Source organism: Saimiri boliviensis, chromosome 14 (genome assembly GCF_048565385.1).
Source record: "Saimiri boliviensis isolate mSaiBol1 chromosome 14, mSaiBol1.pri, whole genome shotgun sequence".
Classification (NCBI taxonomy): domain Eukaryota; kingdom Metazoa; phylum Chordata; class Mammalia; order Primates; family Cebidae; genus Saimiri; species Saimiri boliviensis.
The window spans coordinates 77348795-77376258 of record NC_133462.1 but is presented as its reverse complement, the minus strand read 5'-3'; the positions used below and the strand labels follow the sequence as shown (position 1 = coordinate 77376258).

At 51.9% G+C, this 27464-nt stretch overlaps 1 protein-coding gene across 3 annotated transcripts in view; it reads right to left on the bottom strand.

The window, feature by feature from the left end:
* Positions 1-27464, bottom strand: part of COQ8A (coenzyme Q8A) — a 49566-nt gene that overhangs the window by 11841 nt on the left and 10261 nt on the right. The window contains exons 1-4 of one of the 3 annotated variants that reach the window (XM_003930288.4): positions 26086-26187; positions 10797-10982; positions 7010-7417; positions 6694-6760 (exon numbers count right to left, since the gene is read on the bottom strand). In XM_003930288.4, coding sequence (XP_003930337.3) covers positions 6694-6760; positions 7010-7417; positions 10797-10973 — 652 coding nt within the window. In that variant the 5' untranslated portion in view covers positions 10974-10982; positions 26086-26187. Of the gene's footprint in view, positions 1-6693; positions 6761-7009; positions 7418-10796; positions 10983-25903; positions 26041-26085; positions 26188-27464 lie in introns of those variants that run through there. The other 2 variants (XM_074385305.1, XM_010340877.3) reach the window with 2 other exon arrangements.

Below are 27464 nucleotides of genomic sequence, written 5' to 3'. Positions count from 1 at the left end.
ACTGGACTGGTGGGGGGCAGGGAAGCCCTAACACAGCCCCTCTTGGGCCTAATTACAGAGCCTGGCCAGGCTCAGACTTCCGCGTGCACCACTGAGGTCTCAGCTCTAGTCCCAGGGATGTCACAAATAAGCATATGGCCCTGGGTGACCAGCCTACTTCTTGGCTCAGCTTCCTCATCTATAACAGGAGAGAATAAGAACCGCTCTCATCCCCAACACAGAGCTCCTGAAACACCCAGAAAGCCCCTTTCCAAGAATGCTCCTGAGAAGGCAGAAAACTATGCTCCCGCACTCCTGCCAAGGGTACACACTCTTGTATCTAGAACGCATCTATCTTGCAGAAGTGCGGAAGAGCGCTGCGCTGCAGGAAGCATGGCATGTGCCCTCAGCAAATTAGGCTGGCGTCAATGCGTGCCACTCGTCGCTGGCCTTGCATGCAGCCCTGTCAACAAAGGGGCATCATGCCATCAGGCTGAACCCTTTGGCTTTGTGTGCTGCCCGAGGGGGTCCTGAGGTCCCAGCCAAAGGGTCCAACAGCAGCGCCGCTGTGGGATGGCTCTCAAGGCCGTGGCAAGCCACAGCCAGGTCTCAAATGGTGTCCAGAAACCAAGTGACATCATGAGTCCTTCACAAAACTAATTCATTCCATTTATTTTCCTCTATCTTGAAGCACATCCTTCATACTTTTGCACTGTTAAAATGTCCTTTTGAAAAGATAAAGTGATAGGATAGTTGGTGGTGATGTTTTGTTTTAAATGTCCTTAACATGCAAAATTTTAAAAATAACCACCCTAAGCCTGTTCACCCAATGTTCATTTTAAATTTTACCACTGAGATGAGGGACACAGAAGTTTGGGGGCATGGGGCACAATGGTCCCGGAGAGAGCTTTGCTGCTGGTATATTAACAGTATCCCAAGTATATTGGGATCTTTAAGAAATTATGCAGCAAGAGCCATCAGCTTTGCCTTTCAGCCTAAGCAATGCCTGTTTTCTAACATAAGAGTTACCTTACCTCTTAGAAAACCCAATGGAGTCTCATAAACTATATTTAAAAGCAAAGTATTTTTCTGGGAGTAAGAGACACTTAACCTCTCACCTTTTAAAAATAGTAGGATACCCATGGGTCAACTCCCTCCACTCTGCATTCCCAGCCCACTGACTGACTTTTGCTCATACAAGTATCTCCTTGTTTTCTCAGGTTAAATTTCAAAATCCTTCCTACACAGAATCAAATAAGAAGCTCAGAAATTGCTTCCGATTTCTTCCTTTCTGTTTTCTGTCTTCCTCTCTTCCATTCTGCCTTAATGCTGTCTCTTGTAAGCTCCTGTGTGAAGGCCTCAGAACCAGCACAGAGCTATACACAAAGCAGTGCTCAACTCCCTGTGGCAAGTCTTCTCTAGTGCCTACTCTACCCCCAGCAAAGTCTCATTTCTGTGAGTGTCCAGTTCTCACTGTATAGTTACAGAGGAGGTAAGTCATTTTCTCTGAACCTGCAAGACTAAAGCATGCATGGAAAAAGGGATAGAGAATACAGAAAAGAGCACAGGAGTGTAATTGGAGTCCCGGAAAAAGAGGCAAGAGAACATTACAGAAACAATACTTGAAGAAATAATTAAAAATTTCCAAAACTGATGATACCAAGCCACAGATTCAAGATGCTCTGTAAATCCCAAGAAGGGTAGATACAAAGCAAACTACACTCAAGCATGACACAGTCGAACTGCTGGAGAACAAAAACAAAAAGGAAATCTTAAAAGCAGCCAGAGAAAAGAAATAAACCATAACTTTCAAAGAAGCAGCAATAAAACTGACAGTCACATTTTCAAAAAAATAATCAAAGTAATAAATAGAGGAATATTATTAAAGTGACCAAAGGAAACATATTTTCAACATGGAATACTCTACCCAGCAAAAATACCTTTTAAAACAAAGTACAATGACATTTTCACAAAAATAAAAACTAGGCTGGATGCAGTGGCTCACGCCTATAATCCCAGCACTTTGGGAGGCCAAGGCAGGTGGATCACCTGAGGTCAGTAGTTTGAGGTCAGCCTGGCCAATATGGCAAAACCCCGTCTCTATTAAAAATACAAAAATTAGCTGGGTGTGATGGTGTGCACCTGTAATCCCAGCTAGTTGGGAGGCTTGAGGCAGAAGAATCACTTGAACTTGGGAAGTGGAGGTTGCAGTGAGCCAAGATCATGCCATTGTACCCCAGCCTGGGTGACAACAGCCAAACTCCATCCCAGAAATAAATAAATACCTACCTACATACATACATAATTCTAAATCTGTGGGCAACAAATAACATAACTTCAACCCATAGAAAGCACACAAGTCAACGCAGTAAAGTAGGTAAATTCACAATCATATCCGACTTTTTAATACCTCTCTGGATAGTTATTGAATAAGTAAACCAAAAAAAAAAACTCACTTAAAAATCTGTTCAATATGAATAATAAACCAGACTAGATAGACAGATCACTGCACTCCACATGAGTTATTTTCAGCTAAACATAAAACATTCACCAAAATATTCCCATTTAGCATTAATGGCAAGACCCTTATTTTACAAAAGAGAAAACCAAGGTAGGGCCAAAGGTCACACTGGAAGCAGAGCTGTAACTGAAGGCCAGCTATGATGATGACCCAAAGTTCAGTTCTGACCCCGTATCTAATATATGACCCTTCCTTTCACACCACTCTTTAAGAAAATCTAACATCCCCAGGTCATCCTGCCCATAGCATCACAGTCAGAATGTCCCATATGTGTTGGCACACTCTACGATGTTCACATGATGAAACTGCCTAATGACACACTTCTCAGACTGAATCCTTGTTGTTAAGAGACACATGAGGGCCAGGTACAGCAGCTCATGCCTGTAATCCCAGCACTTCAGAAGGCTGAGGCAGGTGGATCACTTGAGGCCAGGACTGCAGGCCCCCATTTTAGCATCAAAATGAGCCCCTAGAATTGGAAAGCCCTTAACTTCCACTTATATTCAACTGAATACCCACTGCTAACCTTACTAAGATGGGTCCCTGCAGCAGCCCTACCTCCCTGAGACCTGGAGCAATCCCTTTACTTCATTGCCACGGTGTAAAAACTTTCTACAGTCAGTCTGCACCTTAAAAACACCTTTCCAGCCAGGCGTGGTTGTGCACGCCTATAATCCCAGCACTTTGAGAGGCCAAGGCAGGCGGATCACCTAAGGTAGGGAGTTCGAGATCAGCCTGACCGACATGGAGAAACCTCGTCTCTACTAAAAATACAGGCATCGTGGTGCATGCCTGTAATCCCAGCTACTTGGGAGGCTGAGACAGAATTACAAACCAGAGGTTGTAGTGAGCCGAGACTGCGCCACTGCACCCCAGCCTGGGCAACAAGAGCAAAACTCCATCTCAAAAAAAAGAAAGAAAGAAAGGAAAAAGAAATACACCACCTTTCCTCCACGAAGGGAAGAAAGGCTGGAAGTCTTTTTAGGAGAACAAAGTAGAGCAGTGCTGCTGTAAACTGTTTGGACAATGACCCACTGGGAAGCTATACATTCCACACTGCAGTGAAGAACATACTTAAATAGTTTATGTCTCTGAAACTAAAATATCTTGCCATGTATATAGTTCTTTTGACGAATGTATGATATTCATTCTGATCTATTCCATTCTGTTTAACTTGTTTCTGTTTGTTTGGTTTTGTTTGAGACAGAGTCTCACTCTGTTGCCCCTGCTGGAATATAGTAACATGATCTCAGCTCACTGCAACCTCCACCTACTGGATTCAAGCAATTCTCATGCCTCAGCCTCCTGAGTAGCTGGGATTACAGGCACACGCCCCCACACCTGGCTAATTTTTGTATTTTTGTAGTAGGAATGGGGTTTCACCATGTTGGCCAGGCTGGTCTCAAACTCCTGAACTCAGGTGATCTCCCACCTTGGGCTCTCAAAGTGCTGAGATTACAGTTAACTTGTTTTTTATATGCTGATTCTGACCCATTAAATTGATTTCACACTTATCAAAGGGTCATAACCTACAGTTTGAAAGCCTCTAGGTGAGACAGAAGGCCCAGAATTCCCACTAGGGCCAGAACGGCACGTTCTTTCCTGACCTGGCTTCTGTTTGCTCCCATCCTGCCACCTTCACGCCTGAAAATCACCTGCCAATTGCTTGGGCAACAACATGAGCATCTGAATCATCGCTGTAGGCAATTATCCAGCACACAGACACCCACAGAAGGTTCCATCTATCAGGCAGTATCAGCAAAGGCTTGAGAGGCTTCTGAGGCTACAAAGCACCCAAGACCAGGGCTTCAACGCTGCTAACCCAGGCTCCTCTGGCTACCCATAATCCCCCACCCTCTGAGAAGAGCCCTCCACTTTTTTTTTTTTTTTTTCGCCTACACATCTTCCTATATACAACCCCTTCTCATCAGTTTCTGTCCTCCTTAATCCATCACCCTGAAGGGTCTGCCTGCTTCGCCAGGACTTGACAGTGCCCCACCAGATTCTAACTCACCATCAAGACTTTCATTCTGACCACTTTCCCAAACAGCCTGCATTACCTCCACCACTTCTCCCCACCCCACAAAGACTCCCACGTAAGGACTGCACCAATCCTGAAATACGTCAAACTCAGCCTTCTAGGGACAGGTTCACCAAGAGTCTGGATTGAAGGGAAGAGGGAGAGGACAGAGAAAAGCTACCAATGTGAAAGCAGGGTAGTTCCTGCCCTCAAAATCATGGGCGAGAAGACAGCCTCCATTCAATACTTTAACAAGAAATACTACATGTTATCCAATGACAAGCCAGTGTGCAAAGCAGGTAACATGCCATGTCTTCCAGGGGATAAGGACCATTAGAGGACACCAGGACAGTGATTCTGAAACTCATTCTGACAGCAGATCCCAAGAAGGTATGATATTCTACGAGGAACTGCTTGAAATGCTACTCCAGCAAAGGGAAATAAGCAATACTCTTGTGCGATCACATAGATGACACTTCATACTAATTATGAAGTGTCTACTTATTACCACACAGATGACTAATTATCATCACATAGATGGCACTTCATCCATGGCTAAGTAGTAGTGATTGCCAAATGTTAAGGTAATGATTATGAAAGAAAACCTTATAGTTGAGAAAATTCTATCCAGTTAACCAAGTCCGCTAGGCACCTTGGAAAGGGGACCAGACATCATTTACGGTCAGAACCCACACATCACCCAGCTTCCAGAATACCAGGCTCTCGGGGAGCACAGTACGTGAGCCTCTACCCAGAACCAGTCTTGAATAAGTAGGATGGGGTTTCCAGAAGAAAAGAGGCAGCAGCGGAGAACAGCAGGCATGATGGAGGCTGTATGGGAGGAGAAACAAAGCAGCCCAAGCGACAGGCAGACCCACAGGAGTGCGTCTCCACGACCAAGCCAGCACCAGCACCGTCATGGACCACTCAGACCTCTGCGGCCTGCAGCCCTGCCACTAACCACTCACCAAGGTCAGGGTCAGAATCAAGCTGCCAAAATTGAGGCTTGCATTAATTATATCACCTGGAAAACCTACTGAAGACAGCTGAGCTTTAAAGAAATGCAATCCAGCTGGGCACGGTGGCTCAAGCCTGTAATCCCAGCACTTTGGGAGGCCGAGGCGGGTGGATCACAAGGTCAAGAGATCAAGACCATCCTAGTCAACATGGTGAAACCCCGTCTCTACTAAAAATACAAAAAAAATTAGCTGGCATGGTGGCGTGTGCCTGTAATCCCAGCTACTCAGGAGGCTGAGGCAGGAGAATTGCCTGAACCCAGGAGGCGGAGGTTGCGGTGAGCCGAGATCGCGCCATTGCACTCCAGCCTGGGTAACAAGAGCGAAACTCTGTCTCAAAAAAAAAAAAAAAAGAAAAAAGAAATGCAATCCCAGTAACTAACTTACAGTGTACATGGCCAAGGACATGGCACTTTAACAGGAACATCTCAGCCAGCGAATTAGCAGCAGACATGACAAACATGATATCATCAGAGCAGACACAACCACAACTGCTATGAACCCTCACTAGAAAATCACCCTTCAACTCATATAAAAAGACTGCGCGTGCACTGGGCACAATGATTACTCAACCCCCCAAAGAAAAGCACACACAGAGCTCCCAACGCTGAAGTACACAAAACGACTTTAACCAGCAGCAGCTGGAGACCACGGCCTCTCATCAGTCCACTCATGAGCCGCAGGCCTGTGGGGACCCAGCAAATGGGCTCCCTAAATGTCTGGTCCCAAGGGAAAGAAAGCCCTGCTGAGTTGCTGAGCAGCCCCAGAGAAGAGCTTGTCCTCACTGCTCAGCCTCCTTCCTGAGGCCTCCAAAGCAGCCGACTGGTGGTGTCCTGAGGCAGGGGTGGAAAGGTATGTGGCAGACACCACCCCCAAGCAAGGCCTGACGAGCAGTCCGAGCTCAGCTCCCGGCACAGAGTCAACCACAGACCCACTCCCAGGGGAGAGCCATGCAGAGCTGGAATCCAGCAACCGATCATCCTCCCACGGAAAACTCTAGCCCCGCAACAGCTCACACAGGGCAGCCACTGCCACCCGCTCCCACAGCGCCCTCCCTGGGATATTGCCAGGTCCTCGCCTCCATGCAGACCTCAGTGTGGTTCCAACTCCACTTGGCAGGGCCTGGCAGGGCAGGACAGGTGAGGCGGTCACCTTACCTCCAAAGTTGGCCAGCCGCCCAATCCTTGTCACGGGCACCTTCCGCTCCCGAGCATGCTCGCTGAGCTGGAGGGAGACGAGAAAGAGACCTGTGGAATCGGCCAAGGGGACAGGACCAACCTTCAGAGGTCCCCACTGCCCCCACACCTCTCCACCCCACAGACATTTCCGCCTCAAGGCACGCTCCATCAAGTGGAGGCCTCCACGCTCCTAAAACCCCAGACCACAGCACCCAGGAAAAGTCCCTAGAGAAGGGCCCAAGGACAGCGCTGCTGTGGGTGGGAGCCTCGGCCTCCGGGGGCCTCCTAGACGCACCATCTGTTTGTGCTGCTTGTTCTCAGGGCGAGCCTTGGCCTGCCGGGCCTTCTCGATGTCCTCAGCTGTGAGGCCCCCCACAGGGGACTGGTCCTGGTGGAAGAACCTTCGCTGAAAGCCCATGGCAGAGAATGAGTCTTTGGGGTTTGCAAAGAGCCTCCCGTTTACCCTGCCCAGAGGGTAGGCGGACTGGCCGGGGAACCCAGCTTCCCTAAAGGGTCCACTGGCCACGTAGGCAGGAGCTGGGCCCTCGCTGTGGGCATGATCCAGGGGCGGAGCCGAGTGGCTGGGAGTGGAGGCTTCAGAGAAGTCTGTGGAGGCTCCGGCTGCCTGCGGGACTGAGAAGTGGAACTCCCCTTCTGGGCCTTCGAAGTTCTCAGCAAAAGATTCTTCACGTTTATCCTGACCCTGCAGGAAGCAAAGGCCGGCATGAGGAGAGCAAGAGTGAGCCAGAAGCTCCCCGCTGCCTGTCCCCTGCTGCCTGGGACAGTACACCACCAGCATCCCACCCTCTCCCCCTCCAGAGGTGACACAGTGCTGCACCCGCGGCCCCGCACCCTTCCCAGCCTGGGAGCCGAGCCCTGGGCTCCAGCCCTGCTTCTGTCGGAGCTCTGCTGTGTGATTCTAGGTGGGACAGGGAGCACCTGCGTGCCCAGCCAGAGCCAGGCCAGGTGCACACCACACCTGCAGCGAGTTCCTCACCTATAAAACGGCCAGGGAGGCCTCCAGGGCTTTGAAGAGGGTAAGTCAGGGCAAAAGCCCAGGAAAGCTCTGAGAGGTGAACACACAGCCGAAGGCCAGCCAGGGGTGAGGGAAGCACACCCGTGGGCCCACCTAAGCCTCACAGCTCTCTGCAGACACAGATGCCACCCGCCAGCCAGGGGCATGCATGTAAGAGAATCTCACTGGAGAGGTAGTCACAACCAGGACCAAGCCTAGCCGCCCCTAAGAGCTCAGGGTACAGGGAAAGTGGAGGGGGAGGGGAGACGACACACCACATTTTCTTTGTAATGGTCACCAAGGCCTGAGCTTCAGCCCGTGTCCTGCTTCTGAACCAGCAGTGACCTTGAGTGAGCTCCTGAACCTTCTCTGCTACGTCCTCATCTGAAAATAGGGCTCCTCACAGCCACAGAGTTACCGAAGGCCACAGACAGAGCCAGGAAACAGCACCCCAGGAGCCTATAATTAGAACAGCACCAGCTTCTGGAGGGAGACCAGTGGCCTGGACTCCCAGCATCAGCTGAAGCCAATGAAATGCACCAGCAGCTGCGTGCTGCCTGCAGGCTACGCAGACAGGAGACACAAGCCCTCTCACTCTGCTAAGACATCATAGGATTTGAAGGAGGAGAGAGAGGCTGTTAGGCTCACTTCAAATACAGAAAACGGAGGCAAAGATGGCTAATGTACTGGTGAAGGTCACCAGGCAGCAAATGACAGAGCTGGGATCCAAACACCCAGGCTGGGCCTGCTGGCTGCAGCACTCTTCTCAGAGTAAAAGAAGTTGTATTTAGGCCAGACACAGTGGCTCACACTTGTAATCCCAGCAGTTTGTGAGGCTGAGGCAGGCAGATCAGCTGAGGTCAGGAGTTCAAGACCAGCCTGGCCAACAAGGCAAAACCCCCATCTCTACTAACAATACAAAAATTAGCTGGGTGTGGCGGCGGGCACCTGTAATTCCAGCTACTGGAGAGAGTGAGGCAAGAGAATCACTTGAACCTGGGAGGCAGAGGTTGCAGTGAGCCGAGATTGCACTGCTGCACTCCAGCCTGGGTGACGGAGCAAGACTCCATCTCAAAAAAAAAGCAACAACAACAAAAAACACAGAAGATTCACAGAGCCCCTCCCAGATGGCCGGGGAAACCTTGCCAGTGAGGGAGCCCAGGCAGGGCCCTCTTTCTGCCCTTCTGCCTATCCCTCCCATGATGGCCCCTGGCCCTGTGCTATTAACACCTGTCAGTGTTGCTGAGGACGCCCAAGGGTAGTGGGGGTTCCCCAGGGCCCCGAGGGACCTGAGCTCAGTAAGTGCCTGCTGAATGGATGAGGGAACAACCTCGAGGGGCTGGAGGGAGGTGGGTTCCTGGGGTCCGCGACCTTCCTCCCCTCAGCGAGACGGGAGGCACCAAAAAGCGAAGCACTGAGGGAGTGAATGGCAGCACGCTGCGGGCAGCCACCCAGCTCCAGCGCCTCCTGGGTGGCGTGGCTCATCACTCACCCTACCTCCAAGTGGCTGAGGGGAGGCCCTGCCCCTTCCAGACATGCGGGAGCAGAGGGTGGGACAGTGCCTCAGCAGGAGGCCCTACTCCCCATTACGGCTAGGGCCTGCCCATGTGTCTCACTTCTGGGCGGGCCCAAGTGAGCTGGGCAACCTCACTTTCTGAGTGTCCCACCGGCAAAACACCCAAGAAGGAGTCCAAGGCCCAGCACTCCAGCGAACCAGGCAGGGGGAAGGCAAGAGCACGGAGTCCAGGCTGGGAGGGGACAAGCAATCTGGTCCTGTCACTCATCGTCATAGGTCCTGAAGCAAATTGTTTCTTCTCAGTTTCCTCATCTGAGAAATGGGGATGATGGTCCAGGCTGGCCCCCGTCCCAGGACAGTGGTGAGGCTTGGAGGACAGCACAGGTCTGAGGACTCCCAAACAAGGCAGGCATGCTCAGTGAGGGCCGCTGTATCGCCGCAGGATCCTCCCAGTGTGGCGGGGAAGGGCCTGCAGGTCCTAAACCTGAGATTGAGATGCCTAGGGGCTGCGACAGCTGCACAGCCTGCAGGAGGGCAGGCCTCTGTTCACAAGTCAGCCAACCACAGAACAGACATGGAAGGACAGAGGCTTCGACACAACCTCCAACACACATGCCCAAGCACACACACAGGTGAGTGCACACCACAGGCACACAGACACCCCCCGCCCCATCTCCTGGACTGTCAGGGAAGTTGCTGGCGACTGTACAAGGGGACATCATGGCGGGCAGTACTCTGCTGTAGCCAGCCCTGTTTACAGTCACCTCTCCAGCACAGGATTTCACAGAAAATCATTGGAGGTAAGACGTCAAGGCTTCTTAGACCTCGGCACAAAAGGTCATCTCCTCCCCCAGACGGCACAGAGATGAGAGAGAAGCTAGAGATGAAGCTGCTCTTGGCAGGACTGTGCCAGCTGCCACCCAAGAAAGGACAGCCCCTAGTCAGGAACCCAGAGACTCTCAGCAAAATAAAGGAGAAAAATGAGGCAGGGCTTTGGCGGAGCCTCAGCAGGCTCAGAGGGAAGTGCCTTGAAGGCTGAGCCAGGCTGATGGACACACGGGCCCAGGGAAAAACTGCACGTGTGTGTCTCCAAACTGCGCACGCTGAAACCCAGCCTCTAATGTGATGGTGTTGGGAGGTGGGGCCTTTGGGAAGTAATCAAGTCATAAGGATGGGACTGATGCCCTCACAACAGAGGCCCTGGAGCACAGCCCTGGCCTCCTCCCGCCCCACGAGGACACAGTGAGAAGATGGCCCTCACCAGACACTGAATCTCCTGGCACCTTAATCTTGAACTTTCCAGACTCTAGAACTGTGAGAAATAAATGTGTGTTGTTTAAGCCACCAGTCATGGAATTCTGTTATAGCAGCCACTGCCTCACACAGGTGCCCTGCCCAACCCTGGAAGGACTGTGGGACACATTAGCTGGTGGGCCCTCAGGCTCTGGCCACCACAGACCAGTTGCCATGGTGACAGCCCTTGGTCTCCCCGACAGCTCCAGGTCCCACCCTTTTCCCGCCAGCACCCCTCCTACTGCAGGGCCCCCTTACCTGCACTTTCCCCAAGAACATGCTAATCTGCTCCACAGCCGTGGACTGCAGGGCCCGGGCCGCCATGATCAGCTCCCCTCCGATGCCTAAGTGCTGCAGGTGGGTTTCCACAGCTGCCTGGGTCAGCTTGGCAAGGCCTTTGGCCACCATGATGGTGTCTCCCAGTATGGCAGCCATCCTTCAGAGCTGGAAGAGAGGAGACCAAGTCAGGAGAGGCTCCAGACCCACACTACCAACTCCACACCAAACTCTGGGCAGAAGGTCCAGAAGGCTGGTTTTTCCACTCATCTCCCCTTCTGCAAAAAAAAAAAAAAGGAAGGGCCCAGCACTCAAAGGAGATTCCACTTGATTCCGGACACTCCAGGGGAACGGAGCAGAATAAAGGCCGCTGAGTTGGTGGCATAGTGCCCTGGCTGCTTCCCACACATTTCGTCACCTGGGCCTCACAACCACCCTATGGAAAACCTGAGGCAGACAGGTGGCGTGATTCGCAGCAGAACCAGGACTTGAGTCAGGCGCACAGCCTGCTAGTCTAGGGTTCTTCCCTCTGGATCAAAATTGCCTGTTGAGACAGGAGCATCCAACTCCCAAAGAACTTCCCTGCAAGGTCCAGGGGCCACTCATGGCAGTGGTGCTCTGACCCAAACCCTCAGGGACTGAGGCTGCCTGTCCCTGCCCAGCTACTATTGCTCTGCCCAGTGAGGCCTGTGACAAGATACCCACAGACCAAAAGAAAACCAGAGCCCCTCCCTGGCCGCTCAGGGTCAGCCTACCCTCAGCTTCAAATATTCACCAAACCTGTGTTTTCAAACTGCAGTCCAGACCCACAGTGCAAGCAATTTGGAAGATCCTACCTACCATTCAAAAAAAATGAACTACCACCACCACCACCAAGCATCATCATCACCACCACTGCCACCACCACCACCACAATTACTACTACCACCACCACCACCAAACACCACCATCATCACCAAACACCACCACCAAGCACCACCACCACCACCACCACCAAGCACCACCACCACCACCAAGACCAATAGCACCAAGTACTACCACTACCAAGTACCACCACCACCACCAAGCACGAATACTACCAAGCACCAATACTACCAAGTACTACCACCACCTCCACCAAGCACCACCACAACCAAGCACCACCACCAAGTACCACCACCATCAAGCACCAACACCACCAAGCACCACCACCAGCAAGCACCAACACCAAGTACCACTGCCACCACCAAGCACCAACACCACCAAGTACCACCACCACCACCACCAAGTACCATCAAGCACCACCACATGATACAGAATTGAAAAGGAAGCATCAAGGAGCACTGTAGGTAGCTTTCTTAGTTCACATGTCCTGTTTTCAAAGTGGCAAATAAATAAGCCATCTTAAAAAGTACACTCTGAACAGTACTTAGTTATGCCTTTCTTCCTGCCTAAACAGTTGCATCCTACATATTCAGTGAACTCCCAGCTGGTGCCAAGCCCCACCCTAGACAGTGGGCGCCAGAGCCAGGAAGCAGAGATGGTGAGCTCCCACTCCGCTAGAAGGAAGGGCCCAATGAGGGGAAATAGCACCATAGATACACGGCCCTGCATACTGGGAGGCAAAACCTGTTCTTCTCAAATCAATAAACACAGTCTGCTAATAAACAGATGTTGCTAATAAACACAGTCTATCATTTGTGAGTAGATTAACATGTGGACTCATTTCAAAAACCACAGCCTGTACCCACCCACCTTTGACAAATATCACTGAGATTACTGTGCAGGGGCCACACCCACACCTCCCCTTACCATGCAAAGTGAACCCTTCAGACCTCATCAACACGAGGTACTTTTTTAAGAGAGGAGTCTCACTATGTTGCCCAGGCTGGAGTGCCATGGCTGTTCACAGGCAAAATCATGGCACCGTATACCCTCAAATTCCATGGCTGAAGTGATCCTCCCACCTCAGGCTCTCAAGTAGCTGGGATTACAGGCCCGCACAACCATGCCCAGTTTAACACCAGGTATTTTCCTGCAAGGGAGTCTCTGCTCTCATAGAAGTAGAAAGGAGAGAGAGGGAATAACTACCAGAAGGAAACATCTGTCCAGAACTTTTCTCACCTTTTTTCAAAAATTACATCTTAAAACCCTACTTCTAATGTACCACAATCGCAACATGCCTCATAATTCAATAATCCGACAATTTCACTGCAAATTCCCGCCAGGGGTGCACCAAGAACCATGCACACAGCTACACCAGGACGTATTTTCAACATGATTTTAAAGAAATAAAAGCCCCTCAAACACATGTAATACACAAGTGAAAAATCCTATCTGCACCATGACTTCATCTGCAAGTATCAGGCCCTCACTAGGAATCCACCCACCCTACTTCTTCCTGCTGCTCCATGAACAAGCTTCTGAGATCTCGCCTGTGAGCAACTGAAATGGTGTGTTTGGGCTCTGTGCCTCCTGAAGGCCTCCGTGCACCTGCCTGCTCTCCTCGGAGGAAGGGACAGCCAAGAGTGACTACAAATGACAAAGCTGTGGGGTGGGAGACAGGTGCTCACGTTTGGGACTGTCTAACATGAAACCAACAGAAAAAGTCATCTGGAGGTTCCGTCAACACAGGTTCCTTAACCTCTCCCAGTGCTCTGGGCTAGTCTCTGCAGGCCCCGGGTAAACCTGCCCTGGCCCGGGGCTCACAGCAGCATGTGATGTGCCTGTACCTCTACAATGGGCACAGACACCAGGGAGACGGCAGGAGGCCAACAGATGATGACACAGCAGGATCAGAGGCACAGTGGAAGAGCTGGACCCAGAGCCAAGACACAGGTCCCCAGGCCCACCTGCACCACCTGCCACCACCCAGCATGCCGCTCGGCCTCTTCCGCCCCTCCTCAGTAGCTCTGCAGGGAAGTGCTCTGGGTGCCTCATCAAGCCCCTTTTCTGGTCCTAAGGTGCTAACCTGCTCTAAGAGGCTTTTGTGATATTGACAGTCTTTTTTATTTATTTGGGTGGCATGATGGCTACTGGGGAGTATCCTGAAACATGAGGGTCAAGTATTGACATCTGAGGGGCTTTATTATTAGACTATTAGGAGTTGATGCTGGTTCAGTGAATAGCTGAGCACGACGGAGTGGGGATCACGAAATTAAGTAAGTAAAGATGGTGTCTAGAGAGAAAGAGAACTGCGATAAATGCAGCTTCCCAAACCCAGGGACAGGGGTTGAGAAAGACGCACAAGGCTGCGTTCCCCACCACAGGAAGGCATTTTGCAGCCAAACTTTCACTCTCTGGCGTTCCAGGGACACCATCTCACTCATGCTGGAGACGACGCTCTGACTCGGGCATCCTGACCTGCACACAAGCTGGAAATTATCTGGGTCATGGGGACCTCCAAATCTAGTCTCCAAAACTGAAAGACACTCTAGAGGGCTGTCTACCCAGTCAGATAGAGATATAGCAACAGGAAAATGAGTTGTGTTCTTTTTAAATGAATTCAACAGGCAATCCTGAAAGCCAGCCAGCAGATGAAAGCATCACACAATATCCACTCAGGACCCACCAGGAGGAAGGAATTTTACTCTGAGGGGTGGATCCCATAAACACTCCAAGTGTCCCATTCATACACAGAATTCACCATCTGTCACTCTTCTCCTCTATGAAAGCGGGCCAGGGACAATGTCACCGTTTACCATGCCGCTGTTCAATCTCCTCCATAAAGACAGAGCATGGTATTGCAAACCAGCTTCTCCCCAGCAAAGCATGGTGTCTGTTCTTGCTAAAAGCCAAGGGCCTACCATCCTCTGGTCTCCTGCAGTCACATCTGCCACAGAAGCCTAAGTATGACTGGTATAAGAAGCCAGAAGCAAGTGGCACAGAAAACCTTTGTCCCAAACAGAGTGGGAACCAGGGAGAGTGGAAGTCAGGGAGGGTGGGAGTCAGGGAGTCAGGGAGGGTGGGAGGCAGGGAGGGTGGGAGGCAGGAAGGGTGGGAGGCAGGCAGGGTGGGAGGCAGGCAGGGTGGGAGGGAGGGAGGCAGGCAGGGTGAGAGGCAGGGAGAATCCACACTGAGAAACTTTCCACAGGACAGCTGTCCACTGCAAAACTAGCACCTCAACCACCTACAGGTACCTCCAGCTCTGCCAGTCAAACTGACCTTACCACCCCCACCTCACCCTCCCAGGGCCCCTATCCTGAGGAATGGGCTACCCTCACTTCTTTCCAAGCTTCCTCCCCTGCCCTGGAGCATCTGATACTCCCGCTGAGTGACACAGAATCTCCTCAGCGTGGCTCCGGCCTTCCCTCCACTGCCTTTAGGTTCCAGTCCAGTCGGGCCCACGCATTCCTGGAAGCAGAGGGGCTTCCTGCCGCAGGCCTGTGCACAGGAGCCACGACTCCTCCCCCTCCCCCGGCTCTCAGCACCAGCATCACCTGTTCTAGGGAGGCTTCCTCCGCAACACGTCCCCCAGCACCCTGTGCCCACCCCCTCCAGCGCAGCAGTGACCACAACCTGAATCTGCCTCTCTCCCAGATCAGATGTCAGCCATAGGACAGGACCCCACCTGTCTTCCCCCTCTCTCCAGCACCCAACACCATGCTCTGGACTGCGCAGGCAGGTCATCAATATTCGTCAACAGAAATGAACTCTGCTGGTCCCTCCAAAGTTTGAGAAAGCCTGTTAGTCTCTGACCGGCTCACACCTGCTGGCAACTTTTACTCCACAAACGGAACCGAGGCCTCTCGGGAGGCTGGTCTGAGGCACTGGTCCTCAAGTGGCTGTGCACATCTCAGTCACCCCAAGACTAGTCCGGAGTGCCAGGCCACACCCCCACAGGTTCCATCTCTGCAGGCCTGGGGTGGGGCCCGGGAGTCTGCATCTCTAACAAGTTCCCAGGAGCTGCTGTCACTGGGTCCCAGGAACTTACCTTGAGAACCCCAGCTCTGGGGAGAGAGGGAAGGGGAGCAGAGGTAGCCCAGGCCTGAGGCCAGAAAGGACGTCTCCAGGGAGACCCTTTCCTAAGAGTCTCCACCTGCAACCCCCTTCCCAAGAGTCTGGCTTTGCCTTTAGGCGGAAGCCTTCCACCTGGCCCTTTTTTTTTCCCCATTATTCTTCAAGAAACAGAAAAAGGAAATCAAAAGTGAGTGAGCTTAAAGACCGTGACCCACAGAGCACACCTCCAAAGGCCCTCAGGAATGTCACTTCAAGGACGCTTTGGCAAAGACTGTTCAATGATATTCAGGACACCCTGAGGGCTGGCACTTCTGCTCCCCTCCCAGCCAAGAACTGTCTTTTTACTTTGGGCATGAACATTTTCGATTTCTAGCCTGTGTGGGCACTGAAACATTCCTTTACACTTGAAATTTTTCCTTTTTTTTTTTTTTTTTTTTTGAGGCGGAGTTTCGCTCTTGTTACCTAGGCTGGAGTGCAATGGCACGATCTCGGCTCACCGCAACCTCCGCCTCCTGGGTTCAGGCAATTCTCCTGCCTCAGCCTCCTGAGTAGCTGGGATTACAGGCACGTACCACCATGCCCAGCGAATTTTTTGTATTTTTGGTAGAGACGGGGTTTCACCATGTTGACCAGGATGGTCTCGATCTCTTGACCTCGTGATCCACCCGCCTCGGCCTCCCAAAGTGCTGGGATTACAGGCTTGAGCCACCGCGCCCGGCCAATTTTTCCTTTTTTACTCTTAGAAAAAGAATTGGCTATTTCCTCCAAGGACTCACAAGAATGCGTGTGTCGGGGCAAAGACTTAGAACTTCCGAACCAAACTCCATGAGTGGCTCTAGACGTAACCTTCACCTTGATCTTGAGGATCACACACCAGGGAGCATCACTCAAATAGCTCAGGCAACTCCCGGATTCTATCTCTCGAGGTCCGGCTTCAGGGGCTCTGTCATCAGGTGCGGAAATATCCTCACCTGCTACCAGTTTTCAAAGACAACTGAATACATGAGGAACCCAGTAGAGGAGAAAAAAGGAGAAAAAGCCTCCAGCCTTGCAGTCAGTGAGCCCCAGCACAGACCGGCTGAGTGAGGCCTTCACAGCAGGAGCCCAGGAGCCTGTACTCAAGAGTCTGCCCCAGGGCTGAGCTCACAGCGCTGGCTCTTCAAAGAGCACATCTCCCAGGGGGTCCCCTCCCTCCTTCTCTTCAGGCCCTCCCTGGCAAAACCTGTGAAATTACATTTCCTTAAAAATGGATGTGAACATTCCGCTACAAGAATGTAAACATCACAACCTTGCCTGAGACTGGTTAGGAGGGCATGCCACACAGCCATTGAAAATGACGCTGTCGGCTGGTGCGGTGGCTCACGCCTGTAATCCCAGCATTTTGGGAGGCTGAGGCAGGCGGATCATTTGAGGTCAGGAGTTCAAGACCAGCCTCACCAACATAGTGAAATCCATCTTTACTAAAAGTACAAAAATTAGCTGACCATGGTGGCATGTGCCTGTAATCCCAGCTACTCAGGAGGCTGAGGCGGGAGGATTGCTTGAACCCAGGAGGCAGAGGTTGCAGTAAGCCAAGATTACACCATTGCACTCCAGCCTGGGAAATAGAGCCAGATTCCATCTCAAAAAATAAAATAACACTGTGAAAGATATTTATTGACAAATGAAGTGCATTATATATTCCCAGGGGGGTAAAAAAAGCAGGTCACAAAACTATCATCTTTCCTTTTGGAGCAGGAAAGGAGAGAAGGAAGGGAGGGAGGTGTCTTTGAAAACTAGTAGCAGGTAAGGATATTTCAGGACTGCTTTTCACAGAATGTGGGAAGACGAATCTTTCTACAGTCTTTCCACCTGTATCTATATTTTCTAAAATATTCTACAAAGAACATGAACTACCTTTACAATAGAAAATAAATGTTATTTTTTAAAAATCAGGTTGGGTGAAGTGGCACGCGCCTGCAATCCCAGCACTCTGGAAGGTCAAGGTGGGACGATGCTCGAAGCCAGGAGTCTAAGACCAACCTGGGCAACAGAGGGACATCCCCATCTCTACAAGCCAAAAAATGTGCCAGGAGCAGTGGCGCACCTGTAGTCCCAGCTACTCGGAAGGCTGAGGTGGGAGGATCGCTTGAGCCCAGGGGTTCAAGGCTGCAGTGAGCTATGATCACACGACTGCACTCCAGCCTGGGTAATAGAGCAAGAAGACACTGTCTCAAAAAATAAGTAAAATAAAAATAATCTTAAATATCTTTTGTTAAAATTTTAAAAAGTAATCAAGCACATGAATGTGTTCCCTATCCCTTAAGTACTTGTCCAGAGCAGAATGGGCAAGGGTTAGGCAGCAGACTGAAATGGCATAAACATCGCCTCTGTTTGTTTACCCACTGTCCTTCATCAGAAGACAACTGCTCCTAACAGGCCACCAGGCGGATGGAATGTGGCACTTCCACTTTGGAGACAGAGGCTCAACTGCCCTTCTCGGGACAGTGCGGAAAAAAATCACTTGGTACAAGCAGCAGGTCTGCCTACCTTCCCTAATGTTGGCCCCCGGGTTAAAAGATGGAAATACTGAATGGGTGCTTAGCCCCAATCCTCAAAAAAAAACCAGGATCCTAGTTTAGAACTGGGTAGTAAATGCAGTGACCACATTTTCTGCACCAAAATTAAGACACATAACTAGTGTTCTTCTAGGGCAAGAGTTAGCAAACCATGGTCCTCAAGCCAAATCCAGTCCTACTGCCTGTGTTATTGTTAATAAAGTTTTATTGGAACACAGCCTGCTCACCCATTTATAGATTATCTATGGCTCATTCGTTTACCTATGTATTGTCCCTAGCTGCCTTTTTTCTTTTTCGGCTACAAGAGCAGAGTTCAGCAGTTGTGAGAAAGACCTAAGACCCATAAAGCCCAAAAATATTTACTATTCGTTGATTCATATTCTAGGGCAAGAGTAAAAACCACACCTGTCCCAGGACATTTGGAAGGTCACCAAAGTTGAATGAGAACAGTCCAATAAGGCTGGTGTTGGGGCGAGGACCCCCCATTACAGCTCTGCTCCTGACTCTAAGAGATGGGCTCACCTCGCCAGACACTGCCCAACACCCAGAGGCCCCCAGGTGAACCCAGACAAAGGCAGGCCACCTGTTCCTGTATTATCCACGGCAGAGTGGCCCCTAAGTGCTGCTCATGAAGGGGCAGGCCTTGGGGTTGGGGGTGTCCGATGCCAACTTCCTGTACAACTCTCCTCCTGCCGTTCCAGGAGGCTCACAGCCTAACTGCTGACGCCTGCGTTCCCTCTCCACATCGTCAGTCCACAGCTTGGGCTTGGGCTGATATAAATTCATCCACCATCTAATCATTCCTTCATCCCTCCACTTCCTCAGCCTCCTTTACAAGAACCCCCTTGCAAGGCAAGCACTGGCATGGGTGTGGGGTCATGGGGTGCTCAGGGGAAGACATAGAGGCAGCGAGGGACACACGCCGCTGCCTCCACTCCACGCCCTACAGAGCCCCTCCTGACTGCAGGGCCTCCTGGTTTGTATAATAATCCCCACTTACTGATGGGATAATTAAAGCTCATCAAGGCTGAGCAGTCTCCTATGGGCCAAAGCTGTGGGATGCTGGACCCTTCCACACCTGTCTGACTCAGGCTCCAGTCCTTTCTTCTTGCTGCCTAGGAAGCTGAGAAACAGCAGATAAGAACCCTACCCCAAATCAGTAACTCCTTTTTTGTTAAATCAATAGTCACTCAACATGAGACATAAACAAGGTTTACATCCTGAAGTGTGTCTTCCTGGTTGCAGAAAATTGAGTCATAAAAATCCTGGAGCCAGCTGGGCTCTCAAAGGCCGTCTGGCCAAACTCCCTGCTCTGCAAAGTTCCTCAACTGCCAGGACAGAGGCAGATATCCCACACTGCAGACCACCTCTGGGTGTGCAAGAGCTAGAAGGAGCCATCGGGCATGAGGCCCTCAGTCTTGCCACACTCAACACCGGCACCAGCCTTTATTAGCATCACCTCCAAATGTCACACACAGCCCAGGTGTGGATACACACACATCACTGGTATGGAGGTTAAATAAACAAGCTCTGCCCTGAGGTCACATGCAACCCTCAGGCACTACATGTGTATGCAAAACCTCAATAGCTTTTAAAATCACCAAGTTAACCCAGACAAGGAGAACCCTGAACAGACAACAACTACACACACAACCAGAAATAAGAAAAGGCTCAGTAGGGATCGAGGTGACCACAGGCCCAGGAGAGGTGGCCGTCTCCTCACTGATCTCCATGCTCCCTGGCCTGACCAGCCAGGCACTTCACTCTGGAGCCCCAGACACCTCTGCAGCGATCCCGCTCACCAGCTGCCGCCAGCTGCCTCCGTGCCCCAGTGCTTCGTCAGAATGGTCACCCCCACCAGCCCTGCCAACACACACAGGTTTTCCAGCTTCCACACCCTGCTCCCTCCTCCCTGTGGAATATCACTTCCCTGCTGGAATCTTAGCCACGCTGCTGGACTGTTAAACCCCCCATAGGCAAGTCATCTCCTGTCCTCCGAACTCCCTCTTCTCTTAATGGCCTAAGGTCACCTCGCCATGCCCCGTATGACTGTGTGTGCCTGTCCCATTTCCCTTATTGCCCGGTAACCTCAAGAGGAAGGGGCCCTCTCTTTCCCCGTTCTGTATCCCCCAAGGGGTCTGGCAATGTCCTAATATACACCATGAATTACTGTTATGAGTCAGTGAGGCAGGGCCCAGGCACCCAGGCTCTGTGGCTTCTTGAGTTCCCTCATCTAGAGCCCAGGACTGAAGAGGTCACTGAGGCTGAGCTTCAGGGGAACCTGAGCCACCTAACATGCACAGCCACAGAAACGGCAGCAGCAACTCCCTGTTCAAAAAGCGATTTTCACAGAGGCAAAGCCAGATGAGTTTTTAAGCCAGCTTCAAAATCCCGCTCATGCTCAGGGAGGCAGCAGGGGACGCAGTCACTTCTACTGCTTCCTTTGCTTCACCCCAGTCCCAGTCCTTGTCTAAGATGGGGATGGGGGAAGAGGAGGGGCTAGAGCCGGCAGGCAGCTGTTCCTCAGCAGGCCAATCAGCCCTGGCCCAGGAACCATGCGTGAGCACCACGCCGAAGTAACACAGCTGCAACAGGCCTGGCAGCCACACACTATTCAACCCTTGACCCAATGATGGCTGAATAAACACCCTAGGGAACAAGAGCCGCAGGCATTTTTTCAATCTCAGGAAGGTTAGAGATGTTTACTTAAGCACCTGTCAAACAGTAACCAGCGCAGCTTAGCAGGCATTGATTCTTACTTTCACCCTCTCTGAGCCTGTATCTGTGCCCAGCAAAAACTGTGCCAAGCAGAGAACAAACATTGGGCTGGGGCCCAGGCTCTGAGCTTGAACCTTAACGTTTTTTTTCATGTGGACTGTCCTCAGGACCTCTCAGCCAGCCCTGTGGACAGCAGGGACTTGCCACCAGGTCCTCTAGTTCCCAGAGGACACCGAATATATTGTGATGAGGGCTGACGGGGAGGGCCAACAGCAAGGCCACCAACCATGGGTGACTGCGGGCACACGGCTTCTCCTGGTGGGGCCTGCGTTTTCTCATGTCCTCATGTGTAAGTGAGGCAGCTGGCCTGGACAAAGCCTAGTTCCCAGAGGCTAGGAAAGGGCCAGGCATCCCGGAGCGCAGAAGCTCAACAAGGAGAGCACACGCAGGGCAGCTCTGCAAGCTGGGATGTGACAGGTCTACAGAGTAATGCTCAGAACAACGCGGATATTGATCCTTCTAGAGATTCTATGAACAGTGAGGGGTGAGAGGCAGGCCCACCCTGCTGTCTTCACAAAGGCAGAGAGGGGCCCTACAGCCTCTCTCAGGGAACACACCTCTGGGAAATGGAAAACTCCAGTGGACAGTGAGGAGGTAGAGAGAGATAAGGGACTGGGCCTTCCCACAAGACACAGAAGCATCTTCCTGCCCCCCTTCCCCACACACATACACACACACACAAATTCTCACACACACACACTCACACACACACACACACACACACACACATTCTGACACACATGGGACAACCAACTCCTCCAAGGGCGCTGAGGTACCTAAGGCTCTTCAAACCCCCACCCCTGGCCCTCCCACATTAAAGGCCCCCTCTCTAGCAGACCTTTGTTACTCCAGAACTGGGGCAAGCAGACGGGCGTGGCCACGCCTCTGACCCTTCCTCTGCCTCTGTCCCATCTCCTCCACACTGATCCTCCTCCTCCCTCCTCCAACAGGACCTTGCCCCTGACCTGTTTGTTTGTTTGTTTTGCCTTCCATCTCCTTTTACTGCCCTCCCCTCCAGCCTACTCTCTAGTCTCCTGTACCCAACCTTTAAAGAAAACTCCCACAGACTCTGCTTCTCCTCCAGCACCTAGACATGGCCACCATCTCCCAAGGACAGAGTGTATTTGCCCTCTTCCCTGCTCCCTCGGCACACAGTCTGTCCCCACACCCCAGCTGCCCCTCTGTTGACACCTGAGGGCTCAAGCCAGTGGGTCTCCTCAGTTGCCCCCACCCCACAGTGTTTCCTGCTGGCCCCACACTCTTCCCAGAAGCCCTCCCTCTCTCCTCCTCCCTCCTCCCTGGTCTCGCCTCCTCAGCTTCCTCCCACTACTCTAAGGTCTGGGAGTTCCCAGGCTGTGCCTCCATGATCCTGCCTCCCAGTCACCTGCACTGGCTCCTGCACTGCCAGAGCCCCTCCAAAGGCTCTGCACTGATGCCTCCCCACCCTCAGGCCAGGCAAGACTTCTCAACCACAGAACTCGGTTCTAGAACAAACCGAGTTACGCACACATACCGCATCACTGCTTCAAAGACCCGCAGGCAACTGGAAAGGGACACAGGGAAATTTCAGAGGGTGATGAAATTGTTCTCTACTTTGATTGTTGTGGGGTTATGTGACTCTGTGCGTGTGTCAAACTGTGCAGAACTGCACACCTAGAAGGATGAATTTACTGTATGCAAATTATACCTTAATATAACAGGATGGGAAAAAGTCCCATAGGCTCCCATCATGTCTAAAATTAAGATGACCACCTTCTCCCAAACCAGCTCTTCTTCCATCATCCAGCTTCTCCCCTGGATTAGAAATCCCAGACATATATCCAGCCAGTCAGTCTAGAAATTCCACTTGCATATATTCCCTTGAATCCATGAATTCAGTTTTATCTCCCATTGGAGACTCAGGCCATCCTCACTTCTCACAAACCACCTCTGTGGGCTCCCCACCTCCCGCACCCCCCACCTGCCAAACGTGCAACTCCAGAAAAAGCAAGACCCTTGAACTCCCTCACTCCCACCAGCTCTCCTTTGCACTGGCTCTCCCGAGTTCCTGGCTGTTGCTTAATAGGAATGACGGAAGTATCTCCAGATGCCACTGTCAAATCAAGACAACTCTCTATCTAAATATTCCTGTCTAATTCTGCACACAGCTCTTGTTTCAACAGACAAAGATAATGACTCAGTGTCCATGGTTCTTACTGGAAAATTATCCTGCCAAGTTTTGAGCTTCCCAATAATAGACTTCCTTAAAATTCTCTTTGAGAAAGGAGAAGTGACCTTCCTTCCTGATCCTTTTCTACCGGCAACCAAGGGCACCCAAAAGATCCCTTACTGACCAAGGAGTGTTATAGGAAAATCCCAATGCATCCCCACAGGATCAATTAAGAGCAAGAAAGAGAAATTCACTGAATAGACTTGGATGGTTTTCCTTGCCCTGTGCAAGAAATCACTGTTTCTCAGCTTTTCTGCAAACCTATCAGTTTGGGAATTAGAAATTGAGGCATAAATTCTGTATTACACTGAAGGCAAAATTAAGACTTAGAATTAAAGCACCTTTCTCTGCACACACATAAAAATGTCTCTTTGGTGAGCAGGCTGACCAAGGAGAAAAGAAAAGGCTCACCGACTTTGACACTGATGCTTCAAACAACAACAAAAGAATTCCATAAATTATATCCATGTCCAAGCTGTGCCCTCAGACAGTATGTGTAAAAATACACGTACATTTGTTTGAAATGCACCCACTCCTTGCAGATGTGGGCCTGGCCCCTTCACACATCACAAGACACAGAGACGTCTGAGCAAAAAGTGAGGATAAATAAAGCATCTCCTTGCAGAACGAATTGCGGATACCCGAGTTAGCCTTTGTGCCAGCACTCAGCTTGAACGTTTGCTCTTTAAAAACTGGCCTATAGTTATTCATGTGCAAATCCCCTAGTCTTGCAGTGTCCCAAAAAAACTACCAATCTTCCAATTCCCCAGGACCCCTAACACAGCCAGCCAGTCACTGCCACACATCTAGCAACCATGGTACATGCCCATGGGTGTCTACCTCCTAACTTCCTGCTGGCAGGTTTTGCCCTCCTAAGTGCACAGGTAGCCCAATCTACATGGCTTCTACCACTGGGTTAGGGCAGGAGGCGCAACACGACTCTTTCCCTAAACCTCTCACCTACTCATGGGCAGGTCCCAGAGGGGCCACTGGCAGCATAGGAAAACTCTTTTTAGAGTCTTACCTCAGTGGTTCTCAATCAAGGGAGATATTGTCCTCCAGGGGACATGTGGCAATGTCTGGAAACATTTTTGATGGTCACAACGGCTAGAAGGGGCGGGGAGTGGTGCTAGTCTAAAATACAGAAGCCAGGGATACTGCTGCACATCCTACAGTGCATAGGCCAGGCCCCCCTACGGCAGAATTATGGGTCCAAAACGTCATTCGTCCACAGGCTGAAAACTTTGTCTTAGATAACACGCTGGCTCTGAGGGAGGGGCCCAGACTGTCCGGTTTACTTTTCCTTTGAATCGCCCAACATTAGGCCCCAAATCATGAGGATTCTGCATAGTCTGCACTGTTTGCAAGGCTGAGCAAAACACTCAAAGTCATCGCCTGAGTCTTTTGTTTGTTTGAGTTTTTTAACATTGAATCTTGCTCTGGTTGCCCCGGGGGGAGTGCACTGGCGCCATCTTGGTTCACTGCAACCTCCGCTTCCCGGGTTCAAGCGATTCTCCCATCTCAGCCTCCGGAGTAGCTGGGATTATAGGCGCCCACCACCACATCTGGCCAGTTTTTGTATTTTTTTAGTAGAGATGGGGTTTCGCCATTTTGGCCAGGCTGGTCTCCAACTCCTGACCTAAGGGTGATCCACCTGCCTCGGCCTCCCAAAGTGCAGGGATTACAGGCCTGAGCCACCACGCCCAGCACCTGAGTCTTAAAAACGCTGCTCCTGTAGCTCCCCTTTTGTCTCTCCTCAGGTGAAAGGCTTTCCTCTGAAAGAAGAGTCTCCGAAGAGCCCTCCTGCCAGGGAAACCCACCCATCCACGGCGTGACAACTGGCAGGCTGGCATCAATGCATGTTCAAATCCTTTGGCAATCAGGTAAGCCTGGCATGACAAGCTACCCAGTCATGTCACGTGGACAGATCCAAGGCCCAAGTGAACGTGCACCAGTTTTTCAACAGGCTGCAGGCCCGACTCAGGCTGGAAGCCTGTACACAAGCCTCTCACCCTTCAGGAAGCTGAAATCTTGCACCCAGATGGGGAATCCCAACACCCAAACCTGCCCCTGCAGCATTCCCCATCGCCCAAGGCGGGTTTGGCAGAGGTTTGTTACCTCTGTGCCATGGGTAGGAATGAGCCTTGGAAAGGCTGGAGTTTAGGGCAGTAAGCACAAACCACTCACAAGACCCCCAGTGCTTGGAGAAAAGAAAAGGCCAAAGAAAAGCAAAAGGAAAAAAGGATCAAAAAGGACCCCCTGTCCCAAGTCCACCCCAAATTCCCACCTGTGAAGCCCAACAGCTGGCTCCAGTCAAGGAAGTCAAAGTTCTGACCCAAACCTGCAGCCAGAGGCAGTCAGAGCAGCAAGACCCACAGTGCAAGGGGGTCTGGGAGTTAAGAACAACATTAGAAAGCGAGGCAGGAAAGCTGTATTGGCAACCAAAGGGCACGGGCAGCGGGTGATTAGCAGCGGGAAGGCGGTCGGGCAGGCAGCGGGCGTGTTCCAGGGACCCAAGGCTCTGCAGGCGGCCCTCGTCTCCTCCCCGAAGCAGGACCGAGGGGTGAGGTGGACACAGGGACGGGAGACGGCTGCAGAGGACCCACCCTGCACCTGAGGCGCGCCCACTGCGTCCGACCTGAAGCTCGCGGCCCGCGAAACTCGCTAGGGGAAGCCGTGCTGTGACATGAAGGGAATGCAAGAAGGGCTCCGGTGGGTGTTGAGCCCAGCTGTGGCCGCGGCCAGACGGCGCCCCGGCACGCGGCAGGCCGGCGGGTGGCAGCCTTACCCGGCTGCAGGAAGCTGGGATCCGCGGTCACCTTCTAGCTGCCTTTGCGCGTTTGCAGCTGCGCTGACGCCCACCACGCTCTCCGGATCTATTTATCAACTGGCTGGCGCCTGGGGAGGCCCAGCGCCCAAGCCCCGCCCCGCAGGGCGCTCCCATTGGCGGCGCCGCGGTCCGCCTGCCGAACGCCGCTCGGCACGTGGGAGCGTGCTCGGCCCGTGCTCCGGGTCTGTAGCCAATCGCGACTGAGGGCGGAGCAGGAGACGCCAGTGGGAGGCTGTCTTAGCCGACAGGTCCCCTCCCTTTCTCCGCTTCCCTACCTCCCAGCTACCTTTCCCGCTAGTTAGCAAATCCTGGCAGGAGGCCTGGCTTTGGAGTTGGTGGCCTGCGCGCATGCGTCCTAAGAACGGGAGCCTTTTATACATGCGAAGCGGTTTGCGCGGCCGAAAAGGCCGCGCGTGTGCTTGTGGCCTCCATGCTGGTGCTTGCTGGGCCTCCGCGCGGGCCTGGAAGGGCAGGCTGATGGACCGAGCAGACGCGTCTGCGGGGCGTGGAGGGTGCCGCAGCTTTAAGGACCGGGCGAGGGCTGCTGTTTGCTCCACTCTACGTAGCCAGAGCCGCTTTCCCAGAGTCCACAAAAAGCACTTTGAGGCGGGGAAGCGCGGCGAGCAAGGCCGATCGCACTTCCGCCTCCGGCGTCCGGGCCCTTCGGGCTGATGATGCTTGTTTTGTGTGGCGCCATCCTCAAAACAGGAAGGCACTGCCACCTGCGTCCCGAGGATAGAAAGACAGGGCCCTCACCTGAGTCGCTGTCTGCCTGCTGGTCTAGCCGGCCTGCCGGTGCCCGCAGTCGCTGACCGCCGGGGTTTTCGGGGGCGCGCAGCCAGCACAGGACGGGGCTCGGGTCCAGCCGTCGGCGGCCCCGCGGAGCAGCCCTGGGAGGCACCGCCACCACCAGCACGCAGATTTGCCCCGTCACTCCCTCCCTAACGAGAAAAGGAACGTAGGAGCCAAGTTCGGCCCGACAGTTCCCACTCAAGTGACCCCTAAACACTGGTCTACAGCAATGTTAGTCGTTCTGGTGGAAAAGTGAGAAAAATTTAGTAAGTTTTTCATAAAATGAAATATTCAAGCCAAAGGATTGTTCCTTATTCTGAGCCTCACCCCTCCCCTGCCAACTTTTTTTTTTTTTTTTTTTGGTATTGTGAAACGAAAATTCACTACGCCAAAAGGAAAAAAATTAAGCTGAAAGCTGAGTCATGCAAGCAATGTTCCTAAGCAGGTAGCTACAGATTAAAGTATCTCCATTTTATGGTCACCTTATCTTGTGTAAAGTGCAGATTTACTGAGCGCTGGACAAATAAGTAATTGGCTGTTTCCCT